This window comes from Nothobranchius furzeri, chromosome 16 (assembly GCF_043380555.1).
Source record: "Nothobranchius furzeri strain GRZ-AD chromosome 16, NfurGRZ-RIMD1, whole genome shotgun sequence".
Lineage (NCBI taxonomy): Eukaryota > Metazoa > Chordata > Actinopteri > Cyprinodontiformes > Nothobranchiidae > Nothobranchius > Nothobranchius furzeri.
In genome coordinates this window covers 44,133,071-44,152,762 of record NC_091756.1, presented here as the reverse complement: position 1 = coordinate 44,152,762, position 19,692 = coordinate 44,133,071, and the positions used below count along the sequence as shown (strand labels likewise).

Sequence of the window (19,692 nt, the reverse complement as noted above, 5' to 3'; positions counted from 1 at the left end):
CTTCACTCTGGGTCACTTGCTCTTCATCCGTCTTTCCGGCCCTGAGATCACAATGCTGTAAATCTGTCCGAATCAAACCTAAAAACACACAATGTAATCATTTTGTTTGTGCGTGCTTTACTTTATATTTCTGCGGGTTTAGTTCTGCCCTTTTTGTACAGTATTCCCTAAATATTCACAACTTCACATCACCCTAGCCCTTTGATGCATAATGGTCACTACAGTGGACAGGTACTCAAAATTGTTATTTATTTATTTATTTTTGCTATTAAGCACAGCTGTTGAAGACTTTATTGCATTTGAGCCCCTCCATTTGGACTTCAGTAAGTCAAGCCAATTATTTCATGTTCAGAATGCATGCTGTCCACTGAGGTGGACATGTAATAAACTATGTGTAAATTAAATGTTATAAAAATATGTGTGTCATTCACACCTGAATGAATGAAAAAATCGTTTAAAAAATCATGGTTGAAGATTTCATAATTCATGCATCAAAGGGTTAGTCACATCTGTGCAAGAAAAAAGAAAAGTGGGTTTTACGTTTTACTGTTTAGGATATTTGTGGCTGTTTAATTTTATTTACTTTTCTTTAACATTTTTTAAATCCCTTGAAATCTCTCCAGCGCATCACCATAAACATACAATTTACCATATAGCACCAACCAAGTTAAAACGTGTCACACATGTAATCCCCTTTTAAAACAGTTGTGCTCCACAGATGGGGTAACTTTGAGCCTTTTACGCATCTTGGAATGAAAAATGAGGAGAGAGATGTGGAATGGTCGATGTTGCAAAGGAAAGAAATGCGTTACTTCTTCAGCTGAGTGAATAAATAAAATAAAGTGAGTTTCTGTGAATGTCCACACGGAAATCTGCTGACAGTGGTAGTGGTGGAGAGAGGCATCGAGAAGGAGAGAGAGGGAGAGAGAGAGAAAGAGAGAGAGAGAGAGAGAGAGAGAGAGAGAGAGAGAGAGAGAGAGAGAGAGAGAGAGAGAGAGAGAGAGAGAGAGAGAGAGAGAGAGAGAGAGAGAGAGAGAGAGAGAGAGAGGTTCCCACCGCCCAACAAATGTGTGGAGGGAGGAGGATGAGAGAGGAGAGCTGGGTGATGATGATGATTGGACTCCAACTCATCTAGACTCCAGCCCTCTCATCTGAACTTCAGACACACGCAGCCTGTTTCTACTCCGTCTGAAGATGGACTCTCGGCTCCACATCGGACCGCTCGTCCCGACACCGGACCCGACTGCCCGGTCACCCTGGAATATCAGCTCCATCAACCGGCTCACGGAGGTGTCTCCAGCCGCTCCAGCTGTAAGTCCATGAGTTTTATTTCATTTAGCTGATTGTTTCTTCCCCAGACATCACATTTAAATTTGGCGTGGCTGGAGATATTTTGCGCGCTTAAGAAGCGCAACAAATGCTGGTGCGGCCGCGTAAAACCCGCGTTAATGAATGAATGAACGACTTATTCCTTCCTCTCAGCTCTGTTCATTCATCATCTCACCTGAATGAAGGCGGCTTTTACTGTGGTTTCCAAACACGTGTTATATGGATTTATTTTGAGTGTTTCCTGAGGCTTTGTGGTACATTTAGGAACATTTGCTCATGTGGTCCAATAATCCCTCTACTGAAACATGTTCCTTCTAAAATGCATCAACAGGCGTTGGTCACATTTTCGTCATGTTGTCAGTTTGCAGCTTCGTGCTCTCGGATTTTAACCTAGGACATCAATATAACTGCATGTGTGTTACCTTAATTTAAATGTCTTTGCTTCATCTTGGAGTTCTGCCAGGTTAATATACTGTTTTGTCAGGTTTTCTGGAATCAGACCAGTGTCTCCCTCTGTCTGAGAGCAGGATTAGTTTACCCACAGCCTTTAGGGAAATCCTTCACCATGTCCATCCCTGAGATGTGCCTCATATAGAATACAAAAAGAAAATACACGTATTCAGCTCTTGCTCTGCAGGAGCCCAGACAGACATTAGATAACAGCGATATGAGACAGATGAAATAATTGGAAGGATGATGATATGCCTGCTGTGACTTCAGTCCTACAAGTGAGAGTGGTTCGGTTCTGGTTCTGACTTTAAAGGTCAAACCAGCAAGCTTCAGCTCTTTGGGTCTGATGTTTATAATGGGAGAACGTGGATACTGGAGAAGAGCCTGGAGGCAGATTCAGCAGAGACAGATGGGCCTTCTCTCTAAAATGATGAAAACCTCTTTTTACATTCTTCTTTAAAGTTTTCCTTATCTCCAAAGACTCGGCTGCTCTTCTCTCTCGACCAAATAGTTTCTGCATGTTTAGATATCGGTGCAGGCACAGTAATGAAAGGGTTTACTCATGAAAGAAAGTAATGCATTCATTTTAACTGTCCAAAATAAGCAGGTGGTCATTATGAGATTTTCTTTAAATCTTAATGAATGTGTTAATTAGTTTTTTAAGACATGGAACACTGAAAAAACATTTTAATGATTATGATCAGTCACTGAGTTTAAGATGCAGGCTGAACATGAAATGGTCTCCTACACATATCTCCTTGATTAGCATCCGACAGAAAATAGACAACAAAACTTTGTCTCGCTGTCATCTGGATGGACTCACTCATCACCCATCTTGACTCATGGCGAGGAAGGCTGTTGTTGGTTTAGCATACCAAACACAGCAAAGGACATCTCGACTAGTTTAGGCTAATCATTAGCATTAGCAGCTTCATCACACAGCAGAAGCTCCTCCAGGCTTGTGTTATTTGTAGAGTAGGGTTGTCACGGTGTGAAAATTTAACCTCACTGTTATTGTGACCAAAATTATCACGGTTTTCGGTATTATCGCGGCATTTTTTTAAACATGTTAAATTTTCAGGAAACTAAATAAACCCTGTATATCAGGAAATATTGTCCTCAGTTTGTGTCTAAATTTTGCCTACAATTTGTTATTTTGTAATAGGGCTGCACAATATATCGAAAAATATCGTCATCGCGATAACAGGACGTGCGATAGGCCCATTGCAAAGCACGTCAAAAACGGCGATAAATGTTTGGTTCAAACATTTCCATCCGTGTCATACATCAACTTTTTGTAAACCAGCTCTGTTTTTTACGCGGAAGTATTATTTGACCAATCAAATGCAGACCTTCTGATATGCGGCCAATCAGATGGGTCTGTTCACGTAATTCGCCCTCCCCCTACTTAGACCCTTACCCCAAAATTCCACTATCTCCGCTCCGCTCCGCCCCGCTCTCCGCTGCCGCTCCCTTCCCTTGTTCGTCATGCTGGCTCAGATTAACGAACGCACTTTGTACTGAGGTCATACTTTAGTATTTGTTCATTTATCGTGAGTAATATCGATATCGCAATATTAAGCACTGTTATCGAATATTGCAGGTTTTCCTAATATCGTGCAGCCCTATTTTGTAATTATGTTGTTTATTTGTTTACATTTTTCCCCTTTAGTCTTTAAAATACCAATATTTGCCCATAACTTCTTATTTTTTGTCTGTTTGATGTCATCATTTAAAAAAATTAGATCAGATGATACTCAGTACTCAAGTAGCCTTCTAATCAGATACTTTTTTTTACCCTTACTTGAGTAATAAACCCTATATCAGGAAAATATTGTCCTCGGTTTGTGTCCTTCCAGTGAGCTTTGCAGATGTGGGAAAATGTCATCAGGCAGTAATCATTGTTAAATTCATAATTATTCTCAGAGAGAGACCAACTCTTATCTGCCCCTGGGAGCCCCGTAATGCATAGCGTCATTTCAATATGGGGGTGTCCGCGACACGGTTTATATGCAGGTAGCGGCGCTGTGGCTGCTTTATATAGCGACTCGTTGCATTCTCCCTCAACCCAAATCCTCAGATCATGCATTTTAGCTAAAACGCTAACGCTAACTTGCCTTGCGTTGACTGTAGAGTTGTGGGTGATGGTCACGCAGATGTGTCATGAGATTTGAAGCGTTGCTGCCTTTCACAGGCACTTTTTTTGCACGTGCTGCAAACAGGATAGCCGTCTTCTATCAACTGTCCCTTGGCATTCTTCAAATATCCAAAACATGCCCATACTTCCCACTTTCTCTTCTTTGAGGGATAAAAAATGTCCTGAGCACTGCCATTATTTCAGCTTTAGCTTCAAGAAAGTTTTGGTTGTAAACATCAAGGTGCGCACGTGCCACCGGCAACTTCAGCAGATGATACGGTGGCTGGTAAAGGTCACCGCGCCTACACCGCAGCCACGGTACTCCACCGAGATATATTTTTTTAAAAACAAGACGGTTATTATTATTGTCAACTTTTTTACCGGGGTTTACCGCTACACCGGTTGCCGTGACAACCCTATTGTAGAGATAAAACATCAGCATTGCAAGTTTGTAGTAGAGTCATGTTGTTGTTATCCAATCCAAGGCGAGAAGTCTAAATTTCAGGAAATGAGACTCCAAAACTTGTTTTCTGAAGCTCAGCTGTGATATGGGACACTTCTACTTCCTGGAAGTAGTGTATACATTTTTTACAACTTACAAGGCATTCAGACTACTGCAAATGTAATGAGTGTCCCACACATTTAACAGACACGTTTATTTTGTCCAAACCTTAATTCATGTACAAAGATTAGACTTGGGCTGTGGCTGTTTCTGCAAACATCAGTTGTGTTCCTTATGCAGCACTCAGTATTTTAACTGTCTCAGGCTAAAAATAAGTTTTGATAAAAGGACGAACACCTAAGTCCTTCAGGGGTACTTCTGAGTTAAAAAATGCTCATGAAATACGTATGTGGAGGAACCAGGTAGGTAGGTTTTAATGTTGCTAATCTGCAATGCCTGCCTCCAGAGGGTTAATGCGTCTGAACAAATAAAGAACATTATTACTTAAAGAACACAGAATACTGCAGCGCAGTAAACACATAAATGAAAGAGGATATTTCACAGGATATAACTGACATGACTTAAAATAATGAATTATGAAACGACAGCTTTGCACTATGTATGTGTTGCATGCAATCTGAAAATGATTAACATCTCAGGAGGAAGTGTTGGAGGAGATTTATAAGTGCTTTTAGAAATGTGACTTCTTTACTTTTAGCTCAGAAAATTAATAATATTTGCAGTTTTTAGCAGATTTTTGAACAAATTACTTTGCATCTTGATGGATGTGCATGAATGTTTCCTAAAAGGAGAAATAAAATATCAGCTCAGACTTTTGTTTCCAATCAGAGGACCTCCAGTGGTCACATTAGGAAGTGCATGCAACAATCTGTGGTGTAATCATACTGCCCCCTCATATATATATATATATATATATATATATATATATATATATATATATATATATATATATATATATATATATATATATATATATATCGAATCTACATATTTGTGATGAGCCCACTCAGAGTTTGAAACATGACAAGGCAGCGGCAGACAGACTATGAAAAAAACAGAATGTATTGTAACCATTGTTCTGTGCTATGCAGAGGAAAACTGACAGACCAAGATAATCCGGAATGTTTTTGTTACAAACCGTTTTACTGATTATTATCACCAAGCAGACGATCATGGTTGTACCTCCCTGTGTGTGTGTGTGTGTGTGTGTGTGTGTGTGTGTGTGTGTGTGTGTGTGTGTGTGTGTGTGTGTGTGTGTGTGTGTGTGTGTGTGTGTGTGTGTGTGTGTGTGTGTGTGTGTGTTGTGTGTGTAAAATGGCTCATGGATGGATTATTATGAAACTCTTAAAGTATCCATTGCAGCTGATTAAATTTTGGAATTGACCCAATTTAAGGTGCTGTCACAGCTAATCAGCATTTAAAAACTCAAAAAAGGCTACAATACATTTAATTTTAAAGATATAGAGCTAAGATTTGATAGAGACATATTCACAAAACACACATGATCACTTTGGGTTAAAATTCTGAGAGGGAAGGAGGCATATGGATGGCTTCAAGGAAGGCAAGACCTTCAGATATGGTACATTTTTATTATAGTGCAGTTCATATTTTATTTAATTTGAAAAAGAGTGTAAATAGAAGAATAGCTATACATTTATCATGGTAAAAACAAAAAACACATAAATCAGAAGATATGTCCCCACGCAGCTGAATACACCCTTTCTGCCCCGTCTGCCATATGATCAACAATAATCCGGACTTGAGCTGCTCAAGCACGGAGATGGGCAGCCTGAGAGGAAACAGAGGAAGAAGGCAGGACATGATCAAGAGATTTCTGAGATATAGGTAGGGAGGTCTGGAAAGCAGCTGGGAAGATGGAAAGATCAAGGTGGGCAAAAGGGAAACCTGTGCGAAAAGGACATGGGATCAGAAAGGAGTTCAAAAGAAGAAAAGATGATGATGTAAGGCTAGACTTTGATTTGTTCACATTCCACACATACATTTATTTAAACTTGCTCCCATTCAGTAATACAGCTGGTGATCTTTGCATTCATTGTCTTTCATGATGACCTTTGTCACACTGTTGCATTTAAATGTCCTCTGTTTAGCAGGATCAGGCTGGAGCTCTTAAGCTGATGTTGGACAAACACACAGAAATATACATCGCAATCCAGGTGTGTGTGTGTGTGTGTGTGTGTGTGTGTGTGTGTGTGTGTGTGTGTGTGTGTGTGTGTGTGTGTGTGTGTGTGTGTGTGTGTGTGTGTGTGTGTGTGTGTGTGTTTCTGTTAAATACTGAGAGAAGTAGCTCAGCAGAGAAAGTCTTGGTGAAGATGTGTGAGTATGCATCTGAGTGTGGAGGGATAACCATCTGCTTAAATCAAGCACACTCAGAGACAAACAAAACACCTTATTGGGAGGAGTGTATACAGTGTGTGAGGAGTATACCGTAAATCCTCGAATACAGGCCCGGGCCTGTATTTGACACAAGCTCATCAAGCTCCAGGCCTTTATTGGAAGGAGGACCAGAATTAGAGGCAGGCCTCAATTTGAGCAAAATAAACTAATGGTTCGCTGGAGTTTTTGACAATTAAAATTGCGCCCACATTTTCAAAGTTAAACACATTTCTTTTAACAACGGTAGTTTCTGCTTCAGCCACCCCCCCCCCCCCCCCCCCCACTCCCCCTGCGCAGCAGCAGCAAACTGATGCACCTGCAGCCTCTCGGAGTTCCTGCTGCTCTAAACATTAAAATAATTATTTCATTTTCTGTTCCTCACTTCTGATTACCTTCAATGGTGTCTGTTTGTTGCAACCACCAGGTACAAAAGCTAACTTGTTTTTATTTGACTATTTTTCTGTCCTGCCTGTTTATTATCTTCCTGCATCTCCTCTCAATCCTAAAGAAAAACTGCTACCTGGGTTCATACATATTCACCTTATGAGTTACCTTTGAACTGCAGTTCTAAAAGATCTACCGACCGCAAAAACAGCAGAGTGCTCACTGGCCACATCAGTTAGATGCGTCACCGAGGGCAAAACAGGTAATGCGCCCCGATCCACAGCAGTGAAACGCATCAGGCACAAATAAAAGAATAAAAGACAGAAAACATAAAAGGATAATGTTACTGTGGCCGTGCTCAGGACGCAGATGTCTGGAGCGCGTCAACGATCAGACCTTTGCATGCGCACGCTGGTTAAGGTTAGGATTGGGGTGAGGGGAAGGTTAAATTGCAAGAGGGAAACGTCACAATTTGGTTAAATGTCCGTTTTACGGCGGGTGTCAGTACCGACGCTCTGGCACAACGCGTTGCCCCCCGACGCGCAGGAGCTTGTCACCTGCTGACAGCAGGCTGCTGTCTTTTCCGAGGACTGCATCTTGCCGGTCATTATCACGTCAAAGCGACTAGTCGATGACAGGCATAAAAAGTCACTATAGAGCAGTGAAGTCGACTAGTGACTAGTTCATACAACCCCTGCTACTGCTCCCCAGAGTGTTCTGCAGCATAATCAGCACGTTCTCTTTGAACTTGATATCAAATTTTCGCCTCCTCTTCGTCTCCGCAAGGTTAAAGTTACCCTCGCGGTCTATCACTGGCAAATCAAAAGTGAGACGGATGACACAACCGCCCCCCGTACTTGCTTGTTACCACATTCCACCCGGCCACAAAAAGCCGGCCATTATTCACCTCCGCCGACTCCGACACCGACCAAAATATGATACCCGGCAGTTAATTAAATACAGGCTAATATTAGAGGATTTACGGTATAAGGAGTGTGTCTCTGGAGTGACTTCTGGTGTGAGTGGTATCTCATCAGGTGCTGGAACTCAGTAAAACAAAAATGTGTTAACTATTATGTGAAAACCTCTCCTTCATAAAACATTTTTCAGAAAAAATTTCACTTTTCTAAGAATGTTTCTGTTTAAAATGAGAAACTGTTCATTTAGAATCCTCACGCTGAATTACAAGTTGTTTTATTTTCAAACTGTCACTTATAAATTAACATCTGGCATTAAAGCACAGATCCATCCTTTGTTTCCACATTAAACTCTCTGATCATTGTTTCCTGAAGAGTTCCTGAGAAGAAAACATAAAAGAGAAAAACAAGTCCCAGTATAACTATATATTAACTTTCTCAGTTTGGATTTTCTCTCATGGCAAATGTTAACTAAGAAGATATTTTTTGTTTAAAAAAATAAAAAGCGCAGGGCTAATCCTGCATAATTGAAATCACATTTTGTTGCTTCTCAGTGAAAAAGAACAAACACTTTATTTTAATTAATTTCACCTCTTTTTATTGTTTGTCAGCCATCAAGGCTATAAGACGGATGTATTTGAGGGACAGTTCCATAATAGCTGTGTGAGAAAATGTTGATAATTAGTGGTCTTTGTTTAATGATTAAAACAAACAATAATAATATTAACTAAACAAACTGTTCCTGTTGTATCTCCATCCCCTCACTGTCACTGACTAACTCCTGTTTTATCTTTTTGCTGTGAAACCAGTAAATATTTTTTCCACTTGATTATTAAGAGTTAAATGAGAAAAGCTCTGTCTGTTTTTCTGCACCCAGAGTGCCATTCTACCTGGTCATCCCTTTCCAACTGTGAATGTCCCGGATCACGCTCACTACACCATCGGAGTTGTCATCCTGGCTGTGGGAATCACAGGAATGCTGGGAAACTTCCTGGTCATTTATGCTTTCAGCAGGTGAATCATTTTAATCTTATGGCCTGATATTTCTTGCTTTTTAAACTTCCTTTTAACAAAATATCTCATCGACCACTGAACAGATTTGAATAAAACTTCAAGGATGTAATAATTGGATCTAAGTTTACGGCTGATTCACATTTGGAATTCATCTGATTCAAAATGACCACAACACAGCCAATTTTACAAATACTAAGCAAAACTTTTGTGTGTTAGTAGTGTGAAGTCATTTCCAATAGACATCTGACTGATCCCACAAGATTGTCTTCTTCAAAACTAAACCGTCATAGCATAGTTTAAACAGTATGTGGCTGACAGGCTTCCCTTGAAGGAGTGCTGTAGGCCTTTCATTTACGATTAGCAGCTTTATTGCATATTCATCTTTGTGAATACATTGCATTTTGATGCATCATGGTTAAGTTATTCATTGTCTTTTGGAAGTGTTTGAACAGAAGTGTGTGTTTGCATGATCATCTGCAGAAGCCGGAGCCTTCGGACACCTTCGAACGTCTTTATCATTAATCTGGCAGTGACAGACTTCCTCATGTGTCTCACACAGACGCCCATCTTCTTCATCACCAGCATGCACAAACAGTGGATATTTGGAAAGAAAGGTAACCTTTTAACTTGATACATGCAGGGCTGGGAAGCTGGTTTTGTCCCTGCACATATTTAATTGTTTCAGCTCAGCAAACAGATGAAGAGCCCGAGTAAATGCAAAATGCATTTTTTAAATAAATACTTAATTTCTTAAAAGAAAACATCTACCAACCTGGTCCTGTCTGAGAAAGTAAGTACCCCATGTTAAATCATGAATCAACTGTGAGCTCATGTTCACCAGCTACACCCAGATCCAGACAATAAGACCCTTTTTAGGTTTAGTTCAACAAGCAGATGTTTAAATTGTCAGACTATTTTTACATCCAGTGTGTGGTGTGTGGCCACACAGCAGAAACTATACAATACACATGAACTGATCGCAAACACGGATAGTCTGCTGTCAGATGCATATTGCAAGAGAAAAATGGGACGTCTGAGTAAACAAACATGGCGGATGAGGAGCTTGTCTCTGTCACCTCACTTTCTGATTGGCAACATTCAACAGTCAGCACACTTGTTTATCCTCAAAAACCAAACAAAGGCGTTCCAACATGTTCAATACGCTTGATTTATGATCAGAGGGGTCTCAGTGTGCTCACGAGCAAACTAGATCAATCTAAAAGCTGTTATAACGAATCTACAGAACAAGCTAGGTTTTGAACGCAAACACGGTCACCAACACTCACCCCTCCCCTCTTCCCTGAGACGCTTCTGCCGAAATCAGAAACCCAACTTACCAGAGGAAACGAGATAGAGCTCAACACCAGTCACTATTTTCTAGGTCCAAATGTCTTTGGTTGTCGGTGACTTCAAATGGTGTTTTTCGTTTTGGGACTCTGGTAGTTTGATCTAAAGTTGAAGTGGTAGCAGCTGGCTGTTTCTCCTCCTCTGATGTAATTGGCCTGCCTGGAGCTGCAGTCTGCTTCCAGCACGTTTCCTTCACGTTTTAGACCATGAACACAGCTGATTTGTTTGATTTAGTGATTAATCACTCTTGTAAAAAACAAAGAAGGCTGAGAAGACATTTCAATAGTTAGATTACGCACAGCAAGATAAGTTTCACTTTCGCTTTGGCCACTGAGAATTGCTAAAAGCAAACAAAACTGCCAAGTGTGCTTTTAAATAGCACCTTCCACTGCCCAAGTCGCTGAATATGACATTCACCTAAATCATAAAAGAACACAACGCAATGAACAATAAAAGCAGCATTACAAACAGATGGATTAGAACACAGACAATGAAGTTAAAAAAACATGTTACATAAAAGCCAAACGATAAAAATGAGTCTTCAAGCAACTCTGAAAAACCTGCAGTGATGGCGAAAGTTTAATAACAAACTGCAACTCATTCCAGAGAGCAGGAGCCAAGACAGAGAAAGCCCGATCACCTCTAGACCTGTGCCTAGAGCATGGGACAATCAGCAGCTCTTGCTCAGCCAAGCGAAGAGATCATGAAGGGGTATGCTATTTTAATAACGCAGCCAAGTATGGCGGGGCACTACCCTGGAAGACATACAACCAAACCTTAAACTTAGTCCCATAACCCACAGGAAAGCAGTAATTTTTTTTAATTTTTTTTATTCTCTCTTTAATTCAGAAAAGGAACACCAACAGTAAGACATGGTGGTGGTAGTGTAATGGTCTGGAGCTGCTTTGCTGTTTCAGGACCTCATTGCCTTGCTGTCACTGATGAAACCATGAATTCTAAAATGTCTGACAATCAGTTCATCACCTAAAGCTTAAATGAAAAATGATGATGACCTGCACTTCCTGAATCAGAGAACTCCAAAGTGCTTTAAAAACAGCCTTGCAACCGGATAACAACACAAGACACTACAAGTCCACTTCTGAGTGATTAAAAACAATAAAATTAATATTAAGGTTTTAGAAGAGCTTAATCATAGGATGGACTTTAACCCGTCTGAATGATGGTGGCATGGTTTTAAACAGGCGACTCTCAACAAACACAGCAATCACAGATTTGTAAACCTTTATTACAGCACTGCTATACTTTACAGTAATATTTACTTCAGCCTAAATCATAACTTATTTGCTACGTTTTTATGGAGACATGTTATAATTTCCACAGGTTCTTGCATTTAGCCTTTTCAGTGCAGTTATGTAAACCTCCTTCCATCACCTTTTTGTCTGACCTTGACGACAGCAGTCAATTTGCCTCTTCAGATTTGTTTTATTAACCACCCACCCACCCAAACAGCTGCCTCTTACAAAGGGCAGATTCTGGTTTACATTTGTTTTCCTTATTCAGTCAAAATTCAAAAATGCATCAGGAGCTATTCAGTAACTGTGCGACTTTGAAGTTGCAATACATTTTGATTTACCAGTAATATCAGCAAAGGAGATGTGAAGGCTTTCTCCAACAGAATTATGTTTCAAACCAACCCTTTTGAAAATCTCCTCTGCTGTGAATAAATGCAATCAATGGCAATTAGAGCAACACAAAGGGTAAATATGTGATTTCAGGTCAGATGAGTCCAGCCCAAGTTTGTCCACCACTTAGAAAGGAACTAATCCAAACAGAGCTTTGTATGAGTAAAAGGTTTGCTGGAAACCAAAACATTTGATTAAAACCTTTTTTTTCAGAGAGATTACAGACACTACATTTTTTTGCCAAACATGACAGAATTTCATAAAATACATCAACTCACGATGCAGCATTTGTCATGGTCTGTGTCTGCGTCTTTCCCCATGTGTCTCCTGATGTCCTCCATCCCTCTCTAGATTCCCCTTTTGTGTCTCATAGTGCCCTCATGTGTCCTTTGTCTGCGTCTCATTTATGTGTCTTCTGTTTGTTGCCCTTCAGGTCATCCCCAGCCCCTCCAGTTGTAGCTCCAGCCTTTTTGTCCCCAGCTCCCTTCTGGTTTTCTTCATGTTCTCTTGGCCTCCCCACCATATTTCTATAGGTCTATTATTTCAGTTTTGTGTATGTCCTTCTCAGCTAGGTGTGTGTGTGTGTGTGTGTGTGTGTGTGTGTGTGTGTGTGTGTGTGTGTGTGTGTGTGTGTGTGTGTGTGTGTCCTTCCCCAGTCAGGTCCAGTGTCCTCCCCTGCTCCTTCCTGCTCCTCCTCCCTGATTAGTTATTGCCTTCACCTGGTTCTCTCCCCACACACCTGCAGCTCATCTGCCTCCCATTATGCCCCAGTCTATAAAGCCCTGTCTGTTTCTCATTGTCTTGTCGGTCCATTGTTGTTTGTCAGTGTTGTTTTGGTGCTCTGTGTGAGCTTCCTGTCCCGTCCCCAGTTTGTGCTATAGGTGAGCTCTGTTCTCATGCTCTGGATTTTTGGATTTTGGCTCCCTGCCTTTTTGGACTTATTTTTGTTCATCCTACAATAAAGGACTTTTTCTTTATATCAACTCCTGCCTCGTGTCATCCTGTGTAACTGCATTTTGGGTCCAAACCATCCTCTCAACGTGTCAGCATTTCACAGTTTTAATTTTGTTCTGCTCTAATAATGTGTTGCTGTGTGCAGCTTAGATTTACCTGCATCTGCAGCCTGCAGGAACATGAAGACAAAGAAAGGTTTAAATGTAGTTTTGTTGTTCATGATTGGAAAATATTCAAAGCACTGACATAGATTTGCTCTTGACATTGGTGGGGATGAATCTATACACCCATGATTCAAAGCTTTTTTATTCAAAATGTACATTTTATCTTGGAGTAATTTAAATCTTTGTACAGAGAGGAGCATCTTTTTCTACATTTTATAAATTCTGTCGTTGACCTCACGTTATTTTCAAGATCAAGAACAGGACATGACTCAAATCACAGTAGGAGGTCCTTTTTCAGAAGTCTGTAGAAACTTCAAATCAGGGTTTACAACAGGGTTTTGTGTCCAAAATTGAGAAATCAGCTCACAGGATGAGGTCAAGTTTAAAGGACTTTAATCAGCAACAAGGTTGGTCTGAAAACTAACTTTGCAGCAGAGCAGCGATTTATTGGTGCATACTGGATCTTCTGTTTTCAGTGTTCATCTCATGGTTTTGATTTAAAGACAAAGGCTTCTTGTCAGATTTCTAATGTGCATCAGATACGGTCTCATGTGCACAAAACCATTATCCCAACATCTCCCTGGAATATCATTCTACAACCACTTCTGTAAATCTTTTGTGGTCATCTCTGATTACGCATTAACATCACCCTACACACACAGAAAGGATACTTTTTTCTTTCTTTCTTTCTTTCTTTCTTTCTTTCTTTCTTTCTTTCTTTCTTTCTTTTTCTTTCTTTCTTTCTTTCTTTCTTTCTTTCCTCTACATTCCTTTGTATCTGAGACCCAAACAAAGTTTTAGTGCTGTAAATATGAAGCAATGGTTAGAACCATCATGTTCGTGGGTGCTGGTGGTTCTTCACACAAGCCTACAATATAGTGAAACACCACTGCACACCTGCACTGTCCCTACCTCTCCAGCTCGGCTGTGCCATGTTTAGGTTTAAATCTTGATTTATTTTCAGTACACAGTATCAATTTGGCCAATCTTGTCAGCAGTATTTGCTCAAAAACTTTAGAGAGCATGTTTGCAAGAGCAATGGGCCAGTAATTGTCTGAGCTGCCTACTTTCCCTGATTTGTTCTTCAACGCATGAACCAAAATAACATTCATCATGGAGTCTGAAATAAAACCATGAAAAATAAAGGCAGTGAAGCATAACCCCCAAATTCCACTACCTCCGCTCCGCTCCGGCACGAACTCCGCAGCAAAATCGGTCCCGTTGTAGTCATTCGGAGCTATTCCACTACTGCGGCCGTGCTGCGGCAGTGCGGCGCAGTGCGCCGCCCTCTGTTCCGGCGTCCGGCAAAAATAGAATTGATCCTATTTTTGCCGGACGCCGGAGCACCTCCGCAGTCAATGGACAGGAATCACAACCGCCCAACAGGAATGGGAGCAAGCACAACTTCCGTTATTTCACAATAAATCGATAAACAAAAAGTGTTTTTTGTCTCATATGCACAGGTTTAACAACTTTTAACACCTATCAATGGCGGCTGAACTTTAGATGCACAAAAGTAAGCCATAAATACAGTTTCCACTATCAAAGTAGTCACACTTTGTTTATCCAAACACTGCTGATCTCTCAACACAAATGATGGGCAGATTAAACAGTTCATTTCGATGCTTCTCCCACACAACGGGTGTTTGGATATAACTTCCGCGTTCATTGCTCGGACTGTATCGCAAGATCTCGAAAATCCCGCGCATGCTTGTTTGCGCACCTCAGGTCTCCGCACCGGAGCGGAGCCATTGTAGAGCGGGTACCAGTAAAAATTGAGTTTGGAAGCGAGCGGCTGCGGAAGGCGGGGGCGGAGCGGAGGTAGTGGAATTTGGGGGTAAGGCAAGAAGAGGTGCTAACCATATGTAATAATACAGTAACAATGACATTCTGTGGCCAGATTTGGGTACTGTAGCAAAGTTTCTAAACAAAAAGTTACTACTTCACCCCCCTGTGAGTTTGGGTTTCATGGCTGTTGCCAGTTACGGTTCAACCCCAGAAAACTAGATGAGAAGCGAAGATGAGTCATACACAGTGTTGTGTTTATTCATTTATCAGACGCTTTTATCCAAAGCGACTTACAATTTATAACCTATAGGACATGTTATGATCTGTGGGGGAAACCGGAGTACCCGGAGGAAACCCACGCATGCATGGGGAGAACACACAACTCCGCGCAGAAAGGCTGCAGCCGAGCTGAGTTTCGAACCTGCAACCTTCATGCTGCGAGGCAACAGTGCTAACCACTGCGCCACCATGCAGCCCAACCACTGCGCCACCATGCAGCCCGATATTGTCATATCTGGTGTAAGCATGAGAATGCAGCTCATCTTTAATATTTGGTTTGTACAACAATTGCTTTTCATTTAGCTTCAGTTGTTCTAAAAAGTTCTCAAGTTCTGCAGCTCAGTTAAAGGAGGAGATGCAGCTCACCAGTTTGAAGCATCTCAGAAATCATCAGCATGTTTAACCAGTCTGAAAAACCTGAGCTACTCCTACTTTTAATATTCACATCTGCAACATGTTAATATTTGTGTGACAGTTTGAGTGTTTTGCTCTCATGTCTGAAAAGTTGAGCATAAACTATGTATGTTGAGTTAAGAATGTGCTGATTTTATACAGAGACATTTTGACTATTTCCAGAACATCTGCTTTTACTTTGGAGCTCGTCTGAGTTCCCTTCAAGCTTTAGATGTCAAACAGACACTCAAATGTTGTGATATTTGATTTCATGAGAATTATTTTGCTTGGTGCGTTTTCACTAGAGATGCACTTGAGATGTCATCTGATGCTGGGAGAGGGGGGTGACAGGTCGATGCTGATCACACACTCATGGCCTGAGGTTGTAGCAGCTGATCAATTGATCAAGTTTGAGTGAAAACAAAATGAACAATAGTCTGGATCAGACTCCTACAAATATTCAGCAGTATGGAAGAATGCACAATGAAGCTGAGGGAGATTTTGTTATGTTCTGTTTTGGTCACAAGCAGCTTCCATCCCCAGAGGAATTTGATTTCTGCCATCACCCAAAAGGTGGGAAAGTATGTTTTTTTTGTTTGTTTGTTTGATGTAAAACCTCTAATGGAAGAAAGGACAGATTTCATTCAAACTCTGACAATGAATCTAATTCAAGATGGCCACCTCAGCAAATACAAAAGTGGCTCAAACTCAGTCAGTAAATCACTTTGGTGTATTTTGTGCAAGCAAAATACACCAAAGTGACTCTAGACTAGCAGTCATTTGTTATTTTTCGTGTGAGGAACCAGCTTCGTTACTTTTGTCCTTTTCAAGAAATTGTTAATGTCTCTCCCCATGAGTGACTTGTTAAAAGTACTCCAGATGAGGTCTACTATAACTTTATACAGCATTAAAAAACTCTCCTAGTTGGATGATAAGAAAAACCCTCTTTAATCCTACCTAGAACCCAGCTTGCTGCCTGGCACTAAAACATCTCTGATACAACAGCATTACTATCATAATCATGTTCCTATTTCACTCGTTTGACCACGGGACCCAAACAACTAAACTCCATCGTCAGTATGAGACAAGCTTAGTTTAATGTCTGCTCTGCATGAAGGTATGCTGGGCCTTTCATGTTACGTTTTGACCTTTAAACATTTGTTGCGTTGATGTAATAATAAATGAAACACAAGGCTTTCGTGTTTATATCTGATATACTGAGAGGAAGAAGAGGCTCCTTTTGACAGTTCCTTTTCCACCTTGGAAATGCAAAGTCTTGATATGAACAGACTCCAGTTCACACATCCAAACTGCCGACTTTCATTTATAACAGGCTCACAAAGCCCCACATGGCAGCTTGCTGAAGCCTAGGGGCTTCCACTGAAGGGAACTGCTTCCTAAAGATATTTGACTTTGTGTCCAGAAGTCTCCTTCAAATTGAACTGTCAGTGTTTGTTTTTTGAAGATTCTAGGCTCAAGTGAGCTTGACTTACTGAGCCTCAGTGACCCCAGAATGCCAGATGAGAATAAAGTATAGATGTAAGCAAACACTTTTAAAGACTCAAGGGAAGTTTTGAAATTTTTTAAATATGTCAAACCTTCAGACTGTAGAGTATTGACTTACCGTGTGTGTGTGTGTGTGTGTGTGTGTGTGTGTGTGTGTGTGTGTGTGTGTGTGTGTGTGTGTGTGTGTGTCTGTGTGTGTGTGTCTGTGTGTGTGTGTCTGTGTCTGTGTGTGTGTGTGTGTGTGTGTGTGTGTGTGTGTGTGTGTGTGTGTGTGTGTGTGTGTGTGTGTGTGTGTGTGTGTGTGTGTGTGTGTGTGTGTGTGTGTGTCTTTTACGTTCAGGAAGGTTAAACAGCAGATCTGATTCTTCAGCAGATATAAATTATTCTCACATCTGCACGATTTGTGCATTTTGTGCTCAGATGTTTGAGATGCTGCATGTACTCATGGCTGTTCTGTTTAATGTAGTTTTAAATAAATAAAATCACGTTTGTTGATTAACACAGTCAGATGTGCTCCAGACAGGAAGCAATCTGTCATGCATTCAGTGACGTCCTGCCCCCTGACCTACAGGACCAATCAGAAAGTCCATTTTTTGATCAAAACAATAGATCACTGTGCACCACGAAATGTGGTGTCCAGCAAGGACAGAAAAAGCTGTGTTTACAAAAAATTAATACATGAAATATACATCTAAACAATAGTGTTCCTTGTTGTTTTCTGGTGGTAATCATGTTTCCAGACAAGCCAGAGTCTCTTTGTTCCAGACCGTGGCGTCACATGAAAGGCTTGTATGCTTAGTTTACATGTGCAGAAATTAAATTAGACTAAAACATACAAACAAATTAACCAAATAGTAGAAAAATGTGTTTCGTGAGGGAACGGTATTGTATTTTGTTCAGACAGAAGTAGAACATGACCTCAGTATTTATTTATTTTTTTCCTTTTCCTTCCCATCTAAAATAATGTGGTATTAGAGCAGGGGCAACTCAATAATAATCTGAACCGCTGAGGAAAGTTGGATATGGTGAATAATGAGATATTTTTTTAAGTAAAACAATAAAAAATACTACACCTGCACCCTTCTACTTTGAAATCAAAATTAATTTACAGTTGTTCAAATGATTTAACCTTCATCCAGAAAAAATATTATAACCTTCAGATAACATAAGAAGTAAAACTGGTCATAAGAGTCTGAATAAAAATAATGTTAAAGATAACTAATCATTTACAACATTTACGTGTACAAAGATTTGTTTATAGAAAATACTTATTATAAACCCTTCATAAACCATTTTTAAAGCATCAGGAACATAAATATCCATGTACTTTATAATTAATTCTGAGACAACTTTCAAGAACAATTCTACTGCACAGTGTGGATGAATATTATTTAGCCTTTTTAATATGTTTTGAATAATAGATGTGCAAATAACGTTTTTTTTTTTTTTTTTTTTTGGTTTAACCAGTGACATAACCCCCACCCCCTTCAAGATTAGGTCACAGAAGCTTGGGTAAGGATCTCTGAAAAAACAAATCAAACTATGGGAAATGAAAAACAAAAAGCAGGTGTGGTAAATTGAAATCTGGTGTGCAAGGGAGCAGAAAACCTCTTAGAAAACAGGCAGTGATGGAAAAACATGAAATAAGATCAAACATCATGAAAGCAACACAAACTTCATCAAGTCTATCAGTCAAACCATGAAATAGAAAATCAAATTAGAACAAGACAAACACAATCTCCCTTTGTTCCTTTATTTATGCTAACATGTTTGTCCTTCTGTGTTGGGAAGGTTGTGAGCTGTACGCCTTCTGTGGAGCCTTGTTTGGTATCTGCAGCATGATGACACTGATGGTGATAGCAGTGGACCGATACGTGGTCATCACCAGGCCTCTGGCCTCTCTCGGGGCGATGTCTCATAAAAAAGCTTTTGGCTTTGTGGCCGTTGCCTGGATCTACTCCATGGGCTGGAGCCTGCCGCCCTTCTTTGGTTGGAGTGAGTTCCACTCAGTTCAAACACACACAAGTTGAACTATCCTGGTCTTTTTCCACTGTCAATTGGTAATTATTTAAAGAGTAAGTTTCCTGAGAAACAAATAATACCTGTTAATTTTTAAATATGATGGCTCACAGTTTTGCATGCAGGCTGAAACTAGAATATGGTCTTCTACGCCTTTTTCCTAAACTCTGGTCCGTTTATTGTCTTGCATCTGGCTTAACTTCATGTGCTCTTAGATATAGCTGTTGTCCACGGTTGTGAGAGTTTTATTTTTAATTTTCTTCACTCTTCACAACACAAATGCTGCCTGGAACACAACAAAAATCCATTTTAACAACTTGTCCTGTTTCTGATTTCATAATAGAGTACATGTTTGTGAAGTGCCTTATGATGACTCAATCAATCAATCAATCAATCAATCAAAGATACTTTATTAATCCCAGAGGGAAATTAGAGTTTCAGTATACACAATTCAGAGATCAGACATACATAGGCTAAGACACATGACAAGAATTGGTGACTGTGGTCATTC

At 40.3% G+C, this 19,692-nt stretch overlaps 1 protein-coding gene across 1 annotated transcript in view; it reads left to right on the top strand.

Moving 5' to 3' along the window:
• Nucleotides 1-1,064: 1,064 nt before the first annotated feature.
• The window catches only part of LOC107387749 (melanopsin-A), a 45,785-nt gene continuing 27,157 nt past the window's right edge, over nt 1,065-19,692 (top strand). Inside the window, exons 1-4 of the mRNA XM_015962911.3 lie at nt 1,065-1,311; nt 8,952-9,088; nt 9,569-9,702; nt 18,954-19,157. Of these exons, the coding sequence (XP_015818397.3) occupies nt 1,195-1,311; nt 8,952-9,088; nt 9,569-9,702; nt 18,954-19,157 (592 nt within the window). The 5' untranslated portion in view covers nt 1,065-1,194. The remainder of the gene's footprint in view (nt 1,312-8,951; nt 9,089-9,568; nt 9,703-18,953; nt 19,158-19,692) is intronic.